This window comes from Tinamus guttatus, unplaced genomic scaffold, assembly GCF_059628265.1.
Source record: "Tinamus guttatus ecotype Peru unplaced genomic scaffold, ASM5962826v1 Tinamus_guttatus_pri_ptg000044l, whole genome shotgun sequence".
NCBI lineage: Eukaryota > Metazoa > Chordata > Aves > Tinamiformes > Tinamidae > Tinamus > Tinamus guttatus.
In genome coordinates, this window is record NW_028288578.1 from 2,909,662 (window position 1) to 2,929,277 (window position 19,616).

The 19,616-nt window shown below is 39.3% G+C and overlaps 1 protein-coding gene across 2 annotated transcripts in view; it reads left to right on the plus strand.

The window, feature by feature from the left end:
• The first annotated feature begins 382 nt into the window (after window positions 1–382).
• OSBPL9 (oxysterol binding protein like 9) overlaps window positions 383–19,616 on the plus strand; it is a 56,983-nt gene continuing 37,749 nt past the window's right edge. For both annotated transcript variants that reach the window (XM_088536845.1, XM_088536855.1), the window contains exons 1-3: window positions 383–587; window positions 9,295–9,345; window positions 12,692–12,770. In XM_088536845.1, coding sequence (XP_088392971.1) covers window positions 477–587; window positions 9,295–9,345; window positions 12,692–12,770 — 241 coding nt within the window. In that variant the 5' untranslated portion in view covers window positions 383–476. The remainder of the gene's footprint in view (window positions 588–9,294; window positions 9,346–12,691; window positions 12,771–19,616) is intronic.

Below are 19,616 nucleotides of genomic sequence, written 5' to 3' on the forward strand. Positions count from 1 at the left end.
TGCCAGAGGAGACAGCGATTCCCATGCGAGTTCTGGGTGTAGTTTTATACGCTCTGGGCCCTGGACCGTGTGGAAGAGGGACCATGGACCCTTGCACTTGCTCCGCAAACCCCAGGGGAAGCTCTGGGCCGGCTAAAGAGCGGGTAAAGCGCAACAACGAGGGAAATAAAAGGAGTAGAGACAACAGAGCACAGATATAACAACGCACAGATATAACAACGAGAGGACGCGGTTCCCGGCGAGGGGCACTCGCCCCCTCAGCGCCACCTCCCCCGCCCTCCTGTCCGTTACCCCGGGCCCCGCCCTGCCGGCCGTTGGGCGCTCCCGATGCGCGCGCAAGCCACGCCCTCCTGCCCGCCCCCTCGCTGCGTGCCCCGCCCCCTCCCCGCCCGCCCTCTCTCCCTCCCTCCCTCCCGCCCGGCCGCCGCCGTGTCCGTGCCCGGCTCTCCGGTGGCGGTGCCGGTTCGGTGCCCAAGATGGCGTCTATCATGGAGGGCCCGCTGAGCAAATGGACCAACGTGATGAAGGGCTGGCAGTACCGCTGGTTCGTGCTCGACTACAACGCCGGGCTCCTCTCCTACTACACGGTGCGAGGGACAGCGCGGGCCGCGTCGGGCCGGGCCCGGCCGGGGCGGGCAGCTGAGGCGCAGGGTGGGGGCGGTGAGAGGACGCGGGGCGGCGTGAGCCCCGCGGCGGCCAATGGCGAAGGAGGAGGCGGCGGGAGCAGCCAATGGGCGGCCGCGCAGCGGGCTTGATGGGTGGGGGCGAGCGCCGCTGTTATTGTTGGCGGCCGGGGCGGGGGAGGGGGCGCGGGGCGGGGTCGTTGGGCGGTAACGGCCGTTGCGGCCGTTGCCCCTCGTGGCCGGTTCCCTCAGGGTGCTTCGGCCTTTGCTCCCTCCTGCCCAGTGGGATCCTGGGCGGGTCGGGCGGCTGCCTCCTTCCCCAGAGGGCTCCCTGCGAGCAGCTCTGCGGCCCGAGCTCGCTGCCTGAACCGCAGGTTGCTTCCCAGTGGGAGGTTTGTGCTGCTCCCCTTCCTAGTTTCCCAGCGTGAACTTTGGAAGTGTCCGAGGCTGATAGGGTGCTTTGATGTGCTGTTGGTGGATACTGCCTGCCTATCTACTTTCGATTCACGTATGAAATAAGCATTAAATTACAAATATTTTTAGCAGTACAGCTTCTTTTCATTTTCCCAAGGATGTGCCCTAAAGTTGGAAGGCTAGCTGGCAGAACTACACGTGCTCCCAGATAAGTTGGAACAGCGCAGTTGTTCTCACTGCACTGGATAAAACACAAAGTTAACCTCTGGAAAACAAATGAAGTTTATGGTGAATGGCCTAACTTGGGGTGCTGTGTGGTGATGTTGATGACTTCTGAGTTGAGAAAGTATATGCATACAGAAGCAATATCTATAAAACTTCTTTTTTTCCCCCTAAATCTGTATTTCCTGCTCTCCTAGTAAAGAGTTTTTGACTTCCAGCCCGAGGAGTTTGTAAGACTCTGTATAAACATGTTAAGGACTCTATTAAGACCAGATACAGTTAATATACCCTTAAAATCCCTACTTTATCCCCACTGAAATATGAGTAGGGAAGAAAAAGTGCTTTTATAGTTCCTTTTTAATGGCTGTTCATACATCAGCTGTTTGAGTGAGATGAATTAGTCAGTGTAATGTAAGGAAAGGTCCAAGGTACAAAGGCGTGATTCTCTCAGTTACAGAAATAGAAATCTGTGCTGATGTTTACTGAATGTGCGTGCAATAAACACTTATCATTGCAATGACTTTCATTCAGTGATTTTCACCAGTCTAATCAATATCAGTTGTTAATTTTCATTCTTTCCTGTGACTATGTATCTCTACATATGCTTTACACTTTTATACTGTACAATTTATTATTTTATAGTGCAAAATTTTAGTTCCTAATATTAAAAAGTCTTTTTTTAACTACCTGTCCTAGCGATTCAACTTCAGGTCAAGAAATCAAATTGCCTCCCCTAGTTTGTGTACCTTTACTCCTAACAAAGTCCTACAGTTAACATTTAATTTCAAATGCTTTCTGTGTGTTTTTTTTTTTTCTGCACATGCTTCTGTCAAGTACTTGTTATGCCAGTTGTGCTCATTTTTGTAGGTGAGAGTGTGTGTCTTGTTGAATGGAAGCTATTCAAAGCCCAGCTGCTGAAAATACTGGTCTGGCTGCTCGCATGCTTCTTCCTGCATTGCCGGCATAACTGCTCATAGGGCTGTGTGGTCAGCTCGATCATGGGTACGAGGGAGAATTCAGATCACAGCCTCACTAATAGCAGTACTGAGAAAATAGTAGGATGCTGTTTCATTCAGCTCCATCTTTACAGTAATAATTCCTGAACCGTAGTTAAGACTGTGGTAAATAAGCAACTTTAATATGGAATTTTAGCAGGCTTGGGAGCGTTATGTCTGTGGGGAAATGGCCTTTTACAGCCTTCTTCTATGATTTGTTATATACTTGTATTTTTATATTAAGGCTTATCTATCTGATTGGGTATAGACAGTCATGAACTCCATTCTCTCTGAGCCTGTTTCAGTCTGAAGCAACACAGTTGTATTACGGGAAGGCTTTGCTCGTGTATCCATGTGGTTTGAGCCTGAAACTGGCTCATCTCCAGGAGTGTAATGCATGGGTGGGGTAGAGTGAGGTTCTCGCTGGCTGCATTGATAGGCAGTCTGGAAAGAGCTTCACTGATGGAAGATTGTTTTACTCAGCTGCTCTTACCTGTTCATCACTTCTTGCACAGTCCCTAAGCCTGTTTCAATCCAAAAGGATGCTCATGCTGGAAACACTCTCTCCAGCAGGTCCAATGTCATTAACTTTTGACAGAGGGGCTTTTGAAAATGGTAGAGAAGTAACTTTTCATAAGGCTGAACTTTCTATCAGAACTAGATCCAGAAAAATACATCTGTTCATAGGTGAGTCCCTATACTGTTCTGTTTAGTCTTTTGGGGAAGTAGCTTAAAACAGACTGCACAAAAGTACCCTCAATGTGGAATAAACATTCAGAGTTAGTGCAGAATAATCCTGAGCTTGTGGGAAGAAAGCCCCCAGATTAGTGTGCTTTGTTGTTTGGGAAACTGACTAAATGTTAACCTGAATGTGTAGTGAATATGAGCATCAGAAGCAAATGAAGTAAAATAAATTTGCTTTTCTGACACGATAACAGCTTTCAAGAAGCAAAGCAAAAGATATTGAGTCAAACAAAAAATCAGAATGTAATATTAACTTATTTGTGTTTTAATTTGTGTGTTTTTCCTCTGCTTTGTTGGAGTGCAGTGAATGCTAGTACTATGAGTTGGCAGTATGAATGCAAATGTTTTGGACATGCATTTCCAAATAGTTTTGCAATAGCTTTTTTACAATGCAAACGTTTATGTTGCTTTCTTCTTCTACAGTTTGTAACATTTACATTTTGAAGGAGGAAAAAAAAAATTTAAATCTACTTGTAATTACCTTTATTTAAATTTCCTTATGAATATATTCCAGAGAGTAAAACCCAGACTAATAGTTCAAACACTATCTTACCTGTTTTTGTTATAATAAATGGTCTAGTAACAGCAAATGGTATCATTTGCATGCAAGTCCATTGATATTGTCGCTTAAATCTTTTCTGTCTCTCCTTCCCAGAGTTTTAAAATCCAAATTCAATTCTGTTTAGAGTTTAGGTATTTTTGTAGACCATATCAATTTTGTTTTACTTCCTCCTATTTGAATTTCAAGTGAATTCTTATGTTATTGTTAGGTTTATTTATTGCTTGATTTATTGGCAAATGGTAAATTATTGCATGCCGTTTTGAATCAGTTCAACCGGTGGTTTCCTAGGTGTCTTCTCCCCCTCCCCAGCCCACCCCAGTATTCTTTAATTTGTGGAGACACCAATATTTTCTCTTGGAAGTATGTCTTCCTGTGTCATTCACGGAAGTTTAATGAAGGATTATGCTTTTTATGGAGTGTAACTGAATGCAGCCTTAAGCAAGAGAGGACAATATTTAAAAGAAAGGTCTCTTAGGGGCTCATTTCTGCTCCTGCTTGCACTGGAGTTTTGAAGATGTTCCCTGAGCTGGATTCCAGATGAAAAGTAACTTTCTGCTGATACATGTGTTCAGTTGAATGTTTCCTGTTGTTGGTGTTTCTGCATGGCTGTTTAAAGTGTGTGTTGGCATTGTGTTGGAGATAGCATGAAGACAAAGATATGGCTAGGGCGGAAGAGGGAGGTGAATGAGATTTGCTTTTTTGTGTTTTCTGGCAGCAGCGCTGGCTTAAATATGCATCAGCTATAACCTGAGAATCTTGTAGAAATAATCCAGAGACTCTCTCGAGGTTGAAAAATATCCTTCTTAAAAATCTCATTTTAAGTGTGCTTTTAAAATAAATATCGTATAATAGATTGAAAGCTGAACTGGCATAGCTGTTCTAAAACAAGGGTCAGTGAAAAGGAAGGTCAGTCTGCAGTGCAGTTTCCTCTTTTAAGTTCCATAGAATAACTTCCATAAAATATTTAACACATTTGTGCATTTTTGATGTCTGACGATACCAGAAGGAGACCTAACTGCTCATACCACTGTAGACTTAAACGGCTGCCTGCATTCTGAGTGAGGACTGATAGAAAATATTATTGTATATATCAACTCTGTACGATGAGTTCTTGAAAAATTATTTGGTAACCTCCTATTCTTCTGTGGTTTCCTTATGAATACATTCCTAAAGAACAGATTTAAATGCAGGTTAAGAAAATTAATTTTCTGTTGTTCCCGTTAGTCATTTTATAAAACTCTTTAAAACATATGCAGGTTGAACTCTTTCAAGAGCAAAATCTGTGTGAAACCTTTTCTGAGGAAGCAACATTTGAGGTCCTCTAGAAATAATTTTGCCTCATGTTTTTTAAAGATTGCAGTTGGAAATTTTTATATTGGTTGCATTGCATTGAAAGAACTGCTTGTGAAATGTATAATCTGGCTTTTGAGGAGTGGGGCTAAAATTTTGTTGTAATTTCGTGAACATTTGAAACTGGAAGCAAATCTCTAATGTGATTTCAAATGATGCCTCCAAATCTGGAGTCATGGCTCAATGTCTTAAGAGGAGAGAATTTTAGTTGAATTAATTTTCCTGCTTTCTCAACTGGTTTCTTAAACAACAGCTATGTGTAAAAGTCCCTAGAAAACAGAAAATAAATGTATGCTGTTGTACAAACGTTCCCTTTGAGGGCTTTGCTTTCTGTTCTCAGCTAATGTGATACCTCCCGTTGCTGGTAAAACTGCACGTGAACTGAAAACAGGTCAGTGAGCCTAATAAAAACAGACATAACTGCAAGCAAACTTCATATAAAAAGGAAAATATTTTGGATTGATGGACATAGGATAATAGTATTAAGATGGCTATTATTGAACAGTATTCAAATCGAATTTTATATGTAGTTTTAACTATTTGTATGACAGGTTTTGATGTACTGAATATATTGTAATTGGATTAGAATTTAAGCAGTGGACTGTATAACAGTCCGGATGCATATACTTATGAACCGTAATGTGTGTTATTAAACCTGTAAAATCCAAATCAATAAAATAAAAAGTAAACCTTAAAATGTCCCAAACCAATTTATCCTGCTTTTGCTGTGGTCCCAAGCATCTCTTTTTATGCTTCCCTTATATTTGATATTTAATATATACTGCTGTTTTCAAATGTGCTTTGCTTTGTATATCCTTTAAGTCAAGTGCAACATTTATAAACAGAAAGTTCTAAGCACAACGGTACATATTATATAGTTTTATGTGTGTATTCTTAAGCGTGCATATAAGTTATTATAGTTTTATGTGTGTATTCTTAAGCGTGCATATAAGTTCTATCTCTGAACTATTTTTTCATTATATGTTAAAACTCACTTATGTGAACTCCTTATATGTACATATGAACTCCTCATATGTGAAAACATTTAGCCTTTTTCCCCTTTAGGATAGGGACATGGGAGAGGGTAAAGAGGTATTTCTTCATTTGTTGGTCTTGGATGACAAATGAGATAGGATGAGGAAGAAACCAAAATGTCGAATAGTAAGCGTTGCTTACGCACATTGAATCCCTACAAATAGGAGCTTGCGCTTCCACAACGGAGACGTAGACTGAGCAGTAATGTGCGTCATCTGGGATCTAACACATAATCTGAATATGACAAATTTGAACTTTGGGAAGACAAAGTTTAGAGACTAATCTTATTCTGTGAAGCAAATTTTACAGCCTGCCTGAGGCATCTTTCCTGTGGTGCTGGGTGGTAACTCTGCCTGCACTTGCTCTACAAAAAGCAAACCTGAACTTGCGCATAGCTTCTAGGAAGCCAGTTGTGGCAGCCTTCTTTCTTGTCAGTCAGTGCATATATGAACATGAACTTTCTCTGAAATAAAGTTACTGTTTAGATGTAACTGAAACTCTGAGCACTTAAGACGTAGATTGCTTTTTAAAAACTTTTGCTTCTGCTTGCCGTTTAGTGATGGGTTAGGTTTGTACTGTCTGTTCTTTCTGAGTATCGGGGATGTATTCCCGCTGAGCATGGCTTTATTTCACCTCTCACACTGTAAAGATGTTAGGAAAAAAGAAAACACCTTTTTTACATCCATGGATCTTGCTTTAGGAGTTAATGGTGGTGCTGTGGCATCTTCAGTTATCTGCAGTAGTGGTTTGCTTCCTGCTTTGTGGCTATATCCACAAAAGTCAAAGCTTCAGCTATACCAACAGCACCTATTTGGTTTCAGCTTTGGCATCTGCACTTAGAGGACATTACATCTTCAGCAATTCTGTGGCCTTATAGTCACCTGTGTCCCTCAGTGAATTGCACCAGACTCAGAATGGTTAAAGGGTTTAAAGAAGTTATGCATTATTTTAATTTCTCCAAGGAGTTGTAGGTTTCCTGGAATGCCTTGTATTAGATATTTTTGGTAGTGCATCAACTTTGCTCTGTGGATGTAAAAAGGAAAATGGTTAAAGCCACTTTTGAGGCAGATACCTATGTTCCCTGTGAAGTGGTAGTGTGCATTTTTTTAAATCTTACTTGAGCTTCTAGAATTTCTCTCTTGTTGTCAGCTTGTAATCTATTCAAGCCTGTTATCATAAAAATCAGTTCACTGCTTCTTAAGCATATTGAAAATGTCATTTTGTGTAGCTATGAAAACTGATCACTGAGAAAAAGATAACTGTGTATTAAAACTTAGTATATATATAGAAAGGAAGATGTGACTTTTTAAATTTTTCTTCAGTGCAATAGAACCTTAATCCTTAAAAGTGATTGCAGAATGGCAATATTTGTACAAGAATCTTATTTTCAGGGCAGAGGGAACAACAGACTAAAACGTCAACTGAGCTGCATTTTCAAGTGGCCTCCTGCAGCCATGTGTGGAAGTTCTACTCTGTCCTGATGCCACCGATGGTGACGGTCCCTGCATGCGGTAGTGCTCAGGGAGCCCAGCCTCTGCAGCAGTAGGTGCCCTGTTTCACTTAGGTAGGAGGAACAGACTTACCAGCCTCGTTATAATGAGTATGAAACAATTAAAGCTCTGTGTGAAAGCTGAGAACTTATTCTGTGTCTTTAAGGTAGCTTTACCAGAATAGACATGCTTTTGCCAAGTTGTTCTTTGGAAAGAACATTAAGAATTGTAATGTTTAAACTTAATTTCCATCCCATTAAAGGAAATAATAATAATAATAAAAAAAAACACCTTAAGGCTTCTGCACTCTCTTTCCCGGTCTTGATGACAGTTAATCTGTGTAATTTGAATCAGTGCAGTTCTGCCCAGCTTGCAGTGGCACTTGTTCTCATCTCCCCTCCCTTAGTCACTTCAGGAGTCTAAACCAGACAAAACCAAATTGTTGCTTTTCTTACCTTCACATTTTTGTTTGATTTAGTTCCTGGATATGCACAGGAACCTGAAGGAGTGCTTGCCTGGCACGCAGGAGGGCCTGCAGTGTGTGATCCAGACAGTCAGACCGCCCTAATCTTGATGGGCTGCTCCTAATGGCTGCAGAGTTGCATCCTCAGTGCAGAAAATTACTTTCATGTCAAGATTGTGTCAGTATTTCTTCCTGAAACCGCCAGAGGGAGGAGTAAGCTCCTAGTAGCACTCTCCCATTTTAAGGACTAGATCTCCTTACATCAGTTACAATGGTGTCCTTTAGATACTTGGTTGGTGAGGAAGAAGGGGTTATGTTAGAGTGGAACTGTCCTTGGAGTGAAGACTACAACTGCATCAAATTTCTCATTAAAAAAAAAAAAAAGACAGGGCAGTTAGTTGAAAATAAGAAGATATTTTAAATGCTATGAGAAAACTAAGTATTTAGAGTTTTCCAAACTTTTTTTTTTCTCTTCAAAAGGGTTTGTGTGTGCATGTTACATGGCTTGCCAGAATTGCCCCTTAATTCTTGTGACGCTGGCAGGAAGATAGTCAAAAAATCTACCTGTGCCAGTGCTGGTCATAGCTGAAAGTTTAAGATGTGGCAAGTTCAAGCAGTAAATTGGCGGCTTAGACCTGCCTAGTTTGACTTGCCTTGTTTTAGAGTTCCCTTGTCATTGCTTCAGATAGAGATACCAAAGAAGAGATTCAGGAATTCAGCAGCAAGGTGGGATAGGCTACAGGATAAAGCACAGGAAGAAGTGGGTCTCCTCTGTTTTGTGATTTGGGATCTTATAATTTATCTAACACAACCATAGCTTTTCTATGGCTATGATGATAACTTTTCCAACTGTTGCAATAAAAGCAGACTGTGCTGCCTCATGAGTAGATGTGGAAGCATGCCTGAGCATGAGATTTGTGTCTGTATGGAATAGGGGGCTGAATCTGGGAAACTTTCTGATAGAGGTACAATTTTATTTATACAATTGTTGCTACACAGCTGGATTTTTTTCTATGGCCACTTTTACGAGAGTGGGAGAGAAAGGAAGACACAGTATCAGTATTCTGCCAGTTTTTATTATTCCCTATTGAGTGCCTTTTTTCTTCATCTCATCTTGCTTTCATAAAGGTGCAGATTGAATCTTCTATTTTTTCAATGTATCTACAAAACTTTCTGAAGTGTGATACTGTATTCCTGTTTTCTGAAGGACTACCTTTTCATACCATCATGATGTTTTCTCCTTTGTGTCAGAGCACTGTTGTAACACTATCAGTTTCATTTAATCAGGCAATAAAATATTATACCAAACTGCTTTTTTCTCAGTTGTCTTAAATAACTTTTTCTTGAAATTCAGATTAAATTTGTTAATCTGGTGATTTTTTATTTCTTGTTTCAGTCAAAAGATAAAATGATGAGAGGATCACGCCGAGGATGTGTTAGACTCAGAGTAAGTGTTGTTTTCTTTGGTGCATAATGACTTACTATGTATATGAGACCTCGTGGAGAAAGCTATATGACAAAATAAGATGGATTAGTAGTGACATATGCTATGAAAAAGTTGTGATTTGCAGTTCTCATTTCTTTTTTTGTGTTTATGTGCAAATATGTGTATATGCATTTATATTCTCTGTCTACAGAAGATGTAGAAAAACTTCTGCCCTTCTGATCTGTCTTTGCTCTCTTCCTGTGTCCTCCATTTGGTCGGCTGGGATGTTCTTTTGTGCTGCCACTTGACTGCGTTTCGTTTGGCGTATTGCAGTGCTGCGTATTAATGTCAGGCAGCAGGTGGTCAGGCTCGAGCAAGGAAAACAAAGTAGGACTGGAAAGGGCAGGAAGAAGCCAGCAGGCAACTGTCGGGAAATCTCAGAGAAGGGAGAACACAAATCGGGAAGAGAGGGCTGAGGAGATGCAGACTGGGAAAGCTGTTAACTGAGATCCTTTTGCTCAGGACTTTTAACCTTGAATGCTGCTGTTGTACCCTAAGCAGCAGTATGGAGGTTTGCTGTGACGGTGACATCTTTGTACATGCCCACTTTGTACCTCTAGGCATACACTTAGCAAGAAATTTTCTTGTGTCAGTCCTTTCCCTCATAGGCTGTCTGACTCAGTATGAAGCTGTCTGATGTTGCTTGGGGGAGAGTCAGGAGGATGAAGGATTGGGAATGGGAACTCTTTGGAATACTGAAGGAAGAGGAGCACAGGGAAGGGGCTCTGTGGTCTGACACGCTGTCTCATATATGCTGCAGCAGAGCTTTGCCCTGCTTTCCTCCCATTTCTTCCTTCCTTGTGTTGTTACTCCTTTCCCGTCTTTCTATAGGCCTAATAATGGGGTCCTACTAATCTCTTGAGAGTCTCCATTCATGTAGATTTCTGTATCTTGCTGAACATTTCTTCCTTCTTTTTAATCTATTGGTGTTTTAATTTATAATGTCTTTAAAGGTAATGTGAACTCAAACTACTGTCTACAAAACTATACTTCCATAGATTCATAAGGATGTTTATAAGGATGTGTTACATGGAAAAATTGAGTCTGAAAACCATGTCTACTTCAATAGTATTGTGAGCCTGTCAGTGTGGAGGTGGGTCTCAGCCTGTCAGTTTAACGAATATTAAAAGTGAACAATCTGTTCAGAGTTACATGATCTGTTTTTTATTAATTTAAGGAAAAAGCAGCACCTTTCTCTTCCCCCATCTGCCACCCTCCCACCCCATATTGCTTTTTGGAGTTTCCCTAAGATTTGTTGATTTACTTTCTCTGAATATTTGTAATGTTTGTGTAGACTTTTTTTTTTTTGGTGGAGGAAGTGGTCTTTTTCCTACTATTGTTGTAAAGCAGCTTTTTTGGCAGATGATAGAAATAGCAAGAGCTGAACAGATGGACTTCTGCAGTTTGAAATTCTATCTAAGAGGTTTTCTGTTTGGTTTAATTGTTCATTTGTAACTGTAGGTGTGAACATAAACAAACATGTAATTCAAACAGTTTGGATAAAAATAGGAGTTCTCAGGAGTTCTCAGAACTCTTCTGAGAAGAGTGAAGAACAAGGATCACCAGAGCCTTGAATCAAGAATATATTGTTGATAAGTGAATTTCTGATTTGTCTTGCTAGTAAACATGCAGGAGAGGAACCTAAAGGTTAAAGTTTCAGTTGTTATGAGCCACAGGATCCAAAACTGCTCTGGTTTGGTTACTCTGAGGAAAGTATCTTTGTCACGTTCTTGGTGTCTAGCTTAGAGATTTTTGATGTAGCTGATCATGAGGAGCTAGACTATGACTTTTTACAGTTGGTAGTAGAATTTTCATTTATTGCGTACCAAAACATGCACTTACAAGAATCCTAGGTGTATTTTACCTACGGATCTAAAAAAATTGCTCTGCTAAAATACATTTGGCCCAGCAAGGCCTGTCACGGGCACCTGTGCCATCGCCAGACAGCAGTTGTGTGCCAGAGTGTGGTGGCCGGTCATCTGCTTGTTGGTATGTCCTGATCCTGGAGTTGTCCTAGAAAGACCTATTTGGAAAACAGTCCTTCAGATAAGTGATACGGTCTTGACAGTGGGAGGAGAAAAACAGTTTGGAGATGCACCTTCCTGTTCCATAGGTGTTACTCTTAAATAGGACCTGTTACTCCATCTTGTTTGCCTGTCATAGGCTCAGCCCTACATGAGCTGGACCCATCTGCCGGGAAGCCCATATAGGGGCCATGAAGTTTTCTGTGTGAGCAAGATTGATTCAGGTCCCCCTGCCCCTAAATCTCTATCCAAGATATTCTTAGGTTTGGGCTGGCCTGGTTATTCATCTAACTCTCTGCACTGTAGTTGCTGTATGATACTTGACCAAATGAAATGAAGCGCTCGTTGGAATTGCCTCGTAGGGGTTCTTACTGTTGTTACTTGCTGTTCTCTTGGACACTAAGAGCAGAACTTACCCTTTCAGTATGCGTACATCCCAGTGATGTCTTTCTGTTTAACAGGAGATGGAACGACAGAAAAGAGTAATGCTATAACTGCTGCAAAAGAGTAGAAACTGATTAAATCTGTGTGATACTTGAAGCATTTTGAAGTAGTGTTGCAATTTCTTGCAAATCCATACAGACTCTTACATTTCCTCTTCACTTGAATGAAACTGCATCATTTGTTAAGTGTTTTGGTGGGGGAGGGAAGGAAGATGTGGATAGGTATGTAAACAGCTGAGCACAGATGAGCTTCACTCTATCATTCACTTGCATTTCCTGTTTATAATTCATCAACAATTAGAAGACAGCTGCTTTTGATATACTGTGTTGACTCACTGCAGTTATTTATTTAGGGACGGAAAAATAGATCATTTAATTTTTTTAAAAAAAATCTATGTATTAATATTTTTATATGTGGGAAGTATTTATAATGTGTTGGTCCCTACTCTTCTTTTAAATATAGGTTGGAATGTAGTACAGAATAAATAGTAGATTACTGTTTACTTTAGTGATGCTTAGTACAGAATAGTAGATTACTGTTTACTTTAATGATGCTGTAGTATAGAGCCACCTCCATTCCGAAAGTAGAAGATGCATATCATTATCCAGAAAATCCCAAAGTCATACAAATAATCACTGCTTTTATCTACAACTAAGGATTTAATCTTTTTTAAAAAAGCAGACTTACATTCTCTGGCCAAACAGAATCCTTCTGCTCATTATGGTGTGCAGTTAGTGTCTAATTTCTCCCTGCTTTTTGCATTCCAGGGGTGTAGTGCTAGAGTGCCGGCTGCTGATGTCACTGCTTGCCTTATCAGGATTTTGTTCTTTGTTTCACAGGGAGCTGTGATTGGTATAGACGACGAGGACGACAGCACCTTCACAATAACTGTTGATCAGAAAACCTTCCATTTTCAGGGTGAGCTGAAAGGAGAGATTTTTTTTTCTTATATTAGAAACTGCTTCTTGTATTTGATGGATGATTTTAAATGTTTGGCAACAGAGCAGCATGAATGAGCATACTGGGAACATTCTGGATCCAGGGGTGCTGCAGGTTAGGCAGGGATTTACATCTGCAGTGAATACATATGTGCTAGAAAGAGGCTGTAGCTCTGGCGGGATTTGGAGATTAAAAATGTAAAAAAATAAATCAATCCAAGGCAGAAAGTAATAGGCTTCTGGTTATGGGTTGTGCTTACAAAACGCTTCTGATCTTCGTTATCAAGATACAATTATGCATTTCTGTGTGAAGAGAATCAAGACTGGTCAGAAGGTTGCAGTTTGTATTTTAATAGAACTTAATACTCAATTATGAGGAGACTAGAGGAAACATTTGGCTTAAAGGTGGAGCTTTGCTTCGAGAATTACAAGCTTGCATTCTTTTCATCTACATTTCTGTGTCTTGTCTGCCAGTCATTTCTCTGCTATTATCCTTTTTATTCACATTTACTAACACCAATGCCATCTGCCACTGCTATGTTTCGTCATTGCATGCTATGGTTCACCGGTAGAAAGGGTAAGGTACTATATTGTTGTTATGCATTCCTTAAATTATTTTATCTGCAGCAGTAGGACAAAATATTGTGAAAATATTGGCTAAATAACTTATTTTCTAATGTTAAAATCTTAGGGGAGTTTGACAAAATAACTTTCAACTAATGTTTGTTAGTCCTTTTGTTCTTTCTCTAAAATGTAGTAACTAAAGCATGTAATTGTTTTGCATAGAGATAGAAAATGTAAATATCAATGAGGCATGTTTGCATGTAAGAAATATTATTAGTCTGTATAAGGTGGAACAATTCTGTAACCTATATTGTGCAGTATATATTTGCAAATCAATGATTTACATTGATACATTACTTACATTAATAACTAGTGTGTTTTTGTGAATATTTTAATGGTAAATATTAATTGTATACTGGGTTGTCTTTGTAGTATGTATTCCTTGTCTTGCAAGGAATTGTAGCTTTCCTAAATGCTGCTGCTGTACTCTGGCTTTTCACTGCATTAAGCCTCATAAACATACCTTCATAATGCTGAGCTGACATCAGTACTTAAATCCACTGTTTTCAAGGATAACTGATAAAATGCAAGCTAATTGCTAATGCAGGTAATGGAATGCTATACTCTGGCAGTCTTTCAGTACTATAAAGCTAAACACTGCTTAATATTTGAGAACTTAATGCCTGTAAATCTAGAAATCTCTCATCTGTAGTTGCAAAAAAGCCCTTTGTTTTAGTGTATCTCTTTATTTGTACTCATTCTTGCTAAGCTATATTGTTCTTAGGGCAGTTGTCTTAAAGAGTATTTGATTGAAGTAATGTTCTGCACTAAATAATGCAATTTTGAACACCAGCTTTGTGACAATATATCATACTTTCTAAGTCGTTATTTGCATGCATTTTATATTGGGTCAGGATATGTGTATGCTTCTGTAGTTTAGAACTAAGATCATGCACACTGTTTTCTGTATTATGCTTTACTGTTAGCATATTTCGAAGATAACATACATGATTTACAGCAAATTGGAGTAGTATAAGCACAGTATATACAGGACTGTAAACTGCAAATGTAAAAAGACGGTTAAAATACTGGTGTTGGGGTATTTCAGTATAAAACAAACAGCTCTGTGAAACCATGTCTGTAGTTCTTAAAATCACTGTAAATATGTATTATATGCCTCCTGCAATCTTTGTGACATATTTATAAAATGCTTGTTTGTGATGTTAATTTCATTTGATATTATACAGTGCTATAAATCTATGTGAATTGTAGGTAAACATCAGTCATGAATGGTTAAAGGATAATTATGTAAATATAATAATATATTCTCAGAACATGTAGAATACTATAGGTGTTCTGGGAATACATACATATAGTATTTCTAACATTCTTTTCTTTTTTTAAGTTATACGGATTGAGCTTCTGTACTGTGAGATAGTCATAGTTGTGAATATATTTATCCTTTATGCAAGAACAGCCTTCTGAAGAAGGCTGCTTCAAAAACTGCATTTTTTTTAAAGACACAATCTATTCCTTCCCTGACACCTCCCTTTTTTTCATTTGCAAGGACATCCAGAGGTCCAAGCAATGTGGAGTCTAGTTAGGAAAGGGAAGATAGAATGGAAGAAAAATATATGAGCTCAATAAAAGTTAAGCGGTAAAACTTAAAAAAAAAAGTCAGAATTTCATAATCTGCTGACCTGTGGGTAGGTCAGGATCTCATCTGCAGTGGAACAGTTTCTCTTTCAGGCTCCGAAAGAAGAATATTTTCTTATACCCAGGCTTTAATTACTGATTGATGAAGACTTGAATTTCCTTTGACCTTGGTGACATTTTCAAGACAGGTAGTGATTGTATTTGGGAGAAGAAGGAAAAACCTTTTACTAGCTGAATTAATTATTTTGTGATGTTGCTTGCTCAAAACTGCATTCTGTCTGTCACTGAAAAATAAGTGATGAGATGAAGGCAGATAAGGCATGTAAAGACATTTGATAGACTTCTCCCAGGTATATTGCTCACATGTAACTGTGCTTGTGTATGTGTAAATGAATTTTTAAGTGTTAAAACTTCAGCAGCTCCCACAAAAATTTACCTGTCACTAGATCTTGGGAAATTCTTGAGTTTTTCCGGCATGTAGCTCGTATGTGTTGCTGTCTGTGACAGTCCCTCTCTATTGTGTTTGCTACGGTGATTCCTAGTGGCTATGTCTGTGCTGAACATTATTAAAAGTTAAAAAGTTATAATTACAAAAAATGTGCAGGCTTTGAGGAATGATTACATAAATATCAAATAGTACCATATACTTAATACCGTGGTAGAAAGGAGAAGTGTTTTGAATAAATATTCATTTATATTTAGCATATTCTGATTTTATTGTCTGCTTAGCTTTGGTTCTGCCAGGGTGCCCAGAAGATTTGTTCCCTTTTGCTTTATTATTACATGCTGCTGTATTGATACCTATTCACCCTGGATGGAGGAAGGGAGGGGCAGAAAGTCTGCAGCAGTTTCAAAATATATTTCAAGTAATGTATTAATCTCCTCACCGCCCCTTTTTGTCATACAGTATAGCCAGTTTGATGGCTTGATCCCAAGACTTCTGAACTGAGGATTGAATGCATTCTCATGGCTTTGTTCAGACTGTATGCAAAAATCCATTTAACTGCTGAAGATCTAAACAGGACTTTCCTACTGGGAAGCTCTTTCTTGATAGTGTATTTCTTTCTTGCAGTAATACATGTCCCAGTTACAGATGTTCATAACCTTCAAACACTGGGATTTTTTGTTTGTTTGTTTTCAGACATCTTTGTATCATCCTCTTGTTGTAAGTGCTTTCCATTGGAAAGTCAGTTCTTCTGTCCTCTGTATCATTTATCTGCTTTTTTTTCTGTTCTCTGGGCTGCTAGTGACTTAAATTCAACATGGGAACATAATGTTCAAGATAGTCCAGCAAGGCTATTGTTGCCTTCTTTGTATTTGAACTGCTGTCTAACCTGAAATAATGAGTGTTTTTTTTCACTGATACACTTTTCTAATGCATCATATTCAGGAATACAGATTTCTTTTAGAACTCCTACCTGAAAATTCTGCAGTTAGTCTTGCAGCAGGCAGCAGAGCTCTTTGGAAGACAAGTCAGTCTCATCTCCACCGTTCTGTGTAACAAAGGATTGAAAAATTGGAGGTGGTTCAGTGCATTGATCTGAGATGATCTTACTTTAGCATTTGTCTTTCCTTTCCCATTCCTGCCACAAAACTCTTTGAGAGATGAAGCATGAATGCTGCTGTGAAACGTGCCCTGTTACATGAATGCTGTCAGCCAGCAAAGATAGATCACTCTCTTGTCTCCCTCCCCAACCTGCCCCAGTTTCCAGCTTCATTCGTGACTGCCTACCATCCCAGCTGAGAAAAGAGGAAGATTTGCATGGCAAAGGGTTACCTTAATGTATATGAGCAGGGAATTTGTGTATTGGGAAGTGGGAATGGTTGTCTGAGACAAGAACTTTAACGAGGCCTTTTTACAGGGCCTGCCTGCATTCCTGAGGAAACTGTTTGGAAGCATGAGAAACATTTTGGCCTACCAGTTTGAGTTATCACTGGGCTAGAAAGAGTCATCGAGCCTAAACCGTCAACTGGTGTTGAGGTAGGATCAGGCAGAACTGAAAGCTGTGAACTGTGAGGAGGTCACGTGAATTATTATAGGTTGTGGATAAAAAAATGCTATTGGGTTATTTACTAATCCCTTATAAGGTGGCGCTCTGAAATGTAAAAATTGAATCTTTGAAAACAGAAAGGATGGCTTGAAGAAAACTGAATGTAAAATGAGCTTTAGCAGGTATATTTTTACTTTTAAAATATACAGGTGAGGAAAGACTTGCATGTAGTTTCTTTTGTCATTTCTATTCTGACTACAATTTTAGAAGAGAGAATGCTTTCTGTGGTCTGGATGAAATGAGGTTCTTAATTTGAAGGTCAAGTAGGGTGTTTGACCTAGACCCTTAAAGATCTGCCCAATCAGGTGTTATAGGGAACAAGGTACTGCAAATGTCCTCATAAAAAAATACATTTTCAGTACTAAGCCTCAAAACCACAGGAATGTGTGTGCCTGTCTTTTATTTGACAAACTGATGAGATTTTTTATTAACTGCTTTCTGCGATGTCATGCAAGCCTAGATCTACCAAGATTGTTAGTGTAAATGACAGCAACACAGCCAATTATTCTGAGCTAAAAAGAAAAAAAAAAAGAAAAAGAAAAAACAAACACAGTAATAGTTTTGGGAGCTGAGTTGCCTCCTGTCTTACCAATGAGGGCCAAGTGACAAGGTTCAAAGTGGGTGCTGTTCCTTGCTTGTGGCACTTGTGAAGTACTGAATTTATTTTCTGCGTGGTGACATTTGGAAGAGGATGATGTGACCATATCTGTTTCCATGACAGTCACTCTAGCTGGGCTTGAATACCTTGGACCAGGAGTGAGTTACCCTGAACTTTCACTTCTTTGGCAATCTAAGTGGTTAGAGGAAAGGTGGGGAAGCAGAGCGGAGGCAGATTCTCTAGCCCTGTTTCTAAATGAAGGGAACTGGCAACTCTTAAATTTATGGTTCTAAATGACAGGGAGCTGCAACATAAGTTGACGAAGGAAAAACACCAATAGTCGTGATTTTCTGCTGTCCGAACCCACCTAATTTTTACTGATCATTGTAAACAGACGAGAAGCAGTTTTTAGGAATGTGAAGTACTCGGTAATGTAGCAGGTATCTTATCCTGAAGCTCAGAAACCATGCCCGAGTAATTAGGTAACAGTGTAACAACAGTTTAGTTGGTTTCACAGCATTGTAGATTAACCTTTTTAATATATTTTACACAGGAGACTACTGGCTGTCTTGTGTAAACAAGATTAGAGGACATCTAAGAGTCTTCCATGGATATGGGGGGAACAGACTGGTCAATCCACCCACAGAACAAAAGAAAAGTTGATTTTTGGGTGGAGAATAGCAGCAGAAGGAATACTAGCATAAGGGGGAAGAATAAGTGTTACATCCCCAAAGTTCTAGAGTAAGTAACATACTGAGACTGTCTGCAATCAATTGACTGATTTGGAACTGCATCTGCTAGAAAGGTGTGTGTAAGGAATGAAATTATGGCATTGTGGTAAGTGTGTGTGAGCCCCTGTCTACCTCACTTTGCATGCCTTTTCTATTGCTTCAGAGGTTTCCAATGACTTTAAAAGACCATTTATTTAGCCATGGAATAGCCCCTTGACTCTATCTGTGTGGATTGTGACTCTTCCACCTTATTGGGTGCTATGAATAAAATACTCTCTCCATTGAGATTGGTGGTAAAAATCCTATTATCTCAGTATAGTCAGAATTTTACCTCAGTGATCTGGTGATTTGTCTGTAAGTGTAGAATACTGGTTCTTAATTTGGTTGAAAAAAGTGCAGGAATTTAGAATAAAAAACAGTGGAAGATTTGTCTGAATAAAATGCACAATTGACTCTATTGACTCTCTGGGCGAAATAGATTTTTTTTCCTGAGTTCTGGCTGTAAGTAGGTCACAGTGAATGAAAATAAAATACGCATTTCACTTCGAGGCAGCATGGTGTATTTTTAAATCAGCCAGTGATTTTGAACTAATTCTTGAGGTTTTTCTTTCATCCCTATGACCATGTAGACAAACGTGCACATATACAAACACACAGAGGCACCACCAAGGCAGTTCTGGGGTGCTGTGTTTCTATGTACTGTCTTCCAAGTATTGCTGAGCGTGACCTAGAAATGCTAGTGGTAAGTGCTGTATCATGGAGAGGAGTGGCTGAACTTGTTTATATCCAATCCTTAGATGCTATTGAGCTTAGGCCAGGAAAAGTAATCTGTTCCATGCAGTTCTTTAACAGTCTGTATATGTTATATAAGTACATATAATCCCTTTTCACAACAAAGTAAGTAAAATACTAGAATATAATAGGAATTCTAAGTTACAAAAATTATTTTGCATTTAGGAAATTAATGGAGGTAGAGAGTACTTTATATAGTTCTATTTCATTTGACTTCTTATTATCCTAGAATATAACTTTTTAAAATCACTGTTTTATCTGACTTTGGAATTCAGGAAATTCATAGACCAGAGCCTCTTTTGGGACTTGTGAAAACATCTCATCTTCTGAATGATAGAAATACCCCATAGAAGCCATGATTCTTATCTTTAATACTTTTTCCCTCCTGTGGTTTTTTCCTTGTTTAAAAATAATTACTTTTCTGTCTTCATGCC